The 4,110-nt window shown below is 41.3% G+C and overlaps 1 protein-coding gene across 1 annotated transcript; it reads left to right on the forward strand.

Annotated features, from left to right (window-relative positions):
* Positions 1-3,715: 3,715 nt before the first annotated feature.
* Positions 3,716-4,093, forward strand: SARC_09607 (hypothetical protein; the record flags this gene model as incomplete). The annotated part of the gene is made up of 1 exon (XM_014296369.1): positions 3,716-4,093. A coding segment is annotated over one exon (378 nt), but the record flags the coding sequence as incomplete, so codon positions are not given.
* Positions 4,094-4,110: the final 17 nt, after the last annotated feature.

Consider the following 4,110-nt stretch of genomic DNA (forward strand, 5'->3'; position numbering starts at 1 on the left):
CAAGTACAGTACAAGTCGGTACATGGACAAGAGAAAACATTGCCAGCCACAGCACACACAACACAGTAGACGGAACAGATCCATTGGATTGAGTGTGGCACAGCACATCCAATGGATCTAAACTGACTCATCGGAGTGAGTGCGAGATAGTACGGCGTGTAGTGATGAGATGGTTAGATGCTGCAGCCACGCCCACAGCCAACAGATATACAGATATACCACGGTACGTTAACTGGCAATACCAACCGCACACATGCACAACACTTGAAAGCACTTCTGCTTAGCACATTGTGAGCACGGGAGTAAATATGTGCACTTTCAAATATAGTGACAACCGACTACTATGAACACCAAAGTACAAGAAATGGCAGATGATTGATGGACACAAACAAATAACAATCAACTTTAAAAGCGCTGCTCAATAGTCTACAGAGTTTTGGGCGGTTTTAGATACACTCTATACCACAACGTGGTGACAAATGCTGGCGCCAGAGGAACAGAATGGACAAAATATCGATTTTACGGAACAATCGCAAGCCACAATACAAGACCAACCAGGCACAGATTTGTTTATACCGAACACGTATTCAAGGATATACTACACCTACCTTTTGCATAACCAACCAGACACAGATATGTTTACACCAAACACGCATTCAAGGATATACTACACCTACCTTTTGCAATCTTCCTCTTGCAATCCACACAGGTCGATCTGTCCGACTTCGCCTCCTCATATTTGGGCATTTTGGCGTCCGTGTGCTGATGGCAGTGATCGAATTTATATATATGACTCTACTGCACTATTAAGGTACATGCAATATACTATGCAGTGTGGTAAGATACATGTATTATACTATGTAGGTGTGGTCAGATCAAGTAAATATTGCTTTTGCAAGATGGGGGTGTCAGATGTGTACGTGTACGCTATGGGTTCTATTGTAGTATAGTGACTGTGATGCATGCGTTGCTGTAGAGAAGGTGCGAACCGCGCACACTAGTTCGGTCCATAGAGGGGAATAGAGGTGTTCAATAAGCTACAACAGCCGTGTACTATCATGAACCATCTCTTGTTATGTAGATATATAACTGTATACTACAGTTCAATAAGTTCATACTTTAATATGTGCTTCCATTTCCATAAAATGTGGCTTCGATGCGCTGATTGGTCAACATATGCCGCCAGATTTATAAGAAAACCCTAAACCCTAAAACCCAGGAGACTTTTATTATAAGAATTGTTCCTTGAACTACGCGCGACCGCGCGACGCGCGTCGCGAAACAAATATATAAAAATACAATACATATGTATGTAAATAACTAAAATAATACAATACATATGTATGTAAATAACTAAAATAATACAATACATATGTATGTAAATAACTAAAATAATACAATACATATGTATGTAAATAACTAAAATAATACAATACATATGTATGTAAATAACTAAAATAATACAATACATATGTTGTTTTATTAAAATAATACAATACATATGTTGTTTTATTTAGTAGGCTATGCATATGTATGTAAATAATTAAAATACACTGTTATTAGTGACCAATGAAATTTAATTTGTTGCGAGTATTTGGTGTCGAACTGTATGACTCGACAGTCAACAGTCGAAGTGTCAGTGTCGAGTGTCGGCCTGTTCAACTGAATACAAATATGACGTTTGATTTGTTCTCACTTGCCCCACAGAATACTTTCTCAATAATGTATGACCTTGTTGGGTAGTAATAAGACGTAGATATGATACATGTATATGTGTATTGTGTGTATGTATGTATTTTTTTTTATTGGGATGATTCAATCTTATTTTGATGGATATGTGCTTTGGGTTCCTCTAACCATATGACCACTGACATATTAAGTGTTGAAGTGAACACAGTCCGAAACCGCAGAGTACTATTTTAGTATCAAGAATTTGGGATAAAGCCTCGCATTTATAGTCCTATACAAGATTTGATACTACTATACGTGTCTTTGGCAGGCTACAATCAACATACAATCACAGGCATAAATCAACCGCATACCCTTACGACCCTTATTTTAGTCATACATAGCATTTATTTATAGTACATTTACAGCAATATTTTTTCTCCATCGACCTCTCGTTATACTTCAGCACTTACGCTATATATTTATTCACAAAACTACCCATCACATCTAGTTACATCACCTCATACACACCATGGTGGATGAGGTCCGAGAGTATGTCTTCGGCTCCGATCCCTCAACCGAGGCTGTAGCCCGTTGGCGTCAAGGACTGACATTCGCCAACGTACCACACAACAACGCACCTGGAGATGATTGCCATAGCAACACAGATGCAAGCACGAGTACCGCAGATGACACTGTTGTGGCAGTGCTCACACAAGTATGTGACCACTGTGATCTGAAGTCCATCTAGGGCGTGGCAATGAATTAAAAATTGACGGATTTGCCACAGTCATGCTCAGGCTTTCTTTATAAGTTATATCACGCACTATGTCACGTAGTATATCACACATATAAGCATGGATTTGCTTGGTCTTTCAGGAAAAGGTTGTTGGTGTGTAGGTGTATAGCAAGTGTATACATAAACATATGAGTATGTTTACATTACATGAATATATGAGCATGTCCACATACATGTATGTACCTGGTTGGACTACTGATGACGTCGTTTCTGTGTTTTATGTTCAATTAATGCTACACGCTTTGTATATGTGTAATGAAGTGTCTGTCAACGCTACAGCAGAAGTTCTACAGTGATCCGATCCGATCCGAAAAATAAAATAAGTGAATATCCATCTGTGCTTTCTATATATTCACAGGTGTCTGCCGCCTGCACCTCCTATCAGATATCAATACACACTCGCACCTATCTATACCTAATGTATGTACAACATCATGCATGTGACATATTAAGTTTTCCCTGTAGATGCGTGCTCATGTATTTGTCCTCCATTGGGCTAATTTGTACCATAGTGTAGGTAAGAGATCAGTTGTTCGGCAATAGATATGCACAGCCCACTTTCATCGTCATATCAGGAATGTCTACAACTTCATATTATACCACATACCGATTTATTATGCATTGTTTAAGAAATAGGAACGTTGTCACTTTCACGGCTATAAATAGTCATAGGCGTGTGCGTGTAGTACGAGGCTTTGGGCGTACTCATACACCTTTCGGTATGGTTGAATGTTGTTCACCTCGAAACGCTAGGTTATATACGTATGGTAGCTGTAATACACCGTTGGTTGCACAATTTCACACCTGTGTGATCAGAGATGTATATGGCACACACCTTCAGAAATAGTAACGCATTGAGTCAATGGGGCTGTTTGCTCACACGTGCTTTCAGGCGACTGTTCAATAGCGTCACTCCAATACACATACACCTCGAACACTATATCTTCTGTACGTTAATACCACTGGTACTATACTATCCCTTCATAGCTCACCCCTGGCACTATACCTTTTGTGTGTTATTACCACTAGTACTATGCTATCCCGTCATTGTACATCCCTGATGCTATACCTACCTACAATACACCCACCTAATGCTTCCCTCTGCCTACCTGTTTGTGCCCACCCCCATTTTAGATCAGTGGAGGGCCGTGTGCATTGCTGGCGCCAGTACAGGCGCATGTGTTCAAAGTGCTGCTGTTCAATCAACTAGTGGGAATAGACACACACACACACACGCACAACAAATAGCCACAGACAACGGGAGAGACTCGCACCCACACAACAGACCATGACGGACAAATACGTATGAGCACAACATCTGCAGAGGAACAGATGACATCAACAGACACTCAGCAGCACACTCCAGCAGCAACAGACGACCATTCACACGCACAAGCACACACACACACACACCCACCCGCGCACACACCATCAACTGTCACCCCTGCACCCACCGCATCTGCTGAGACAGAGCAGCCACCCCACACACCTTCACGTGAAAAGCAACAGAGTCAATCAATTGCAACTGACCATGCACAGTACCCTCCATGGCTACTGATGACACAGCAGACGGCCGCAGATGTTCTGGTCAAGGCAATCTGCAACATCATCCACCAGGCAAGGTAGTCGATGTGTGCGAAGGG

The sequence above is a fragment of the Sphaeroforma arctica genome, assembly GCF_001186125.1.
Source record: "Sphaeroforma arctica JP610 unplaced genomic scaffold supercont1.999, whole genome shotgun sequence".
NCBI lineage: Eukaryota > Ichthyosporea > Ichthyophonida > Sphaeroforma > Sphaeroforma arctica.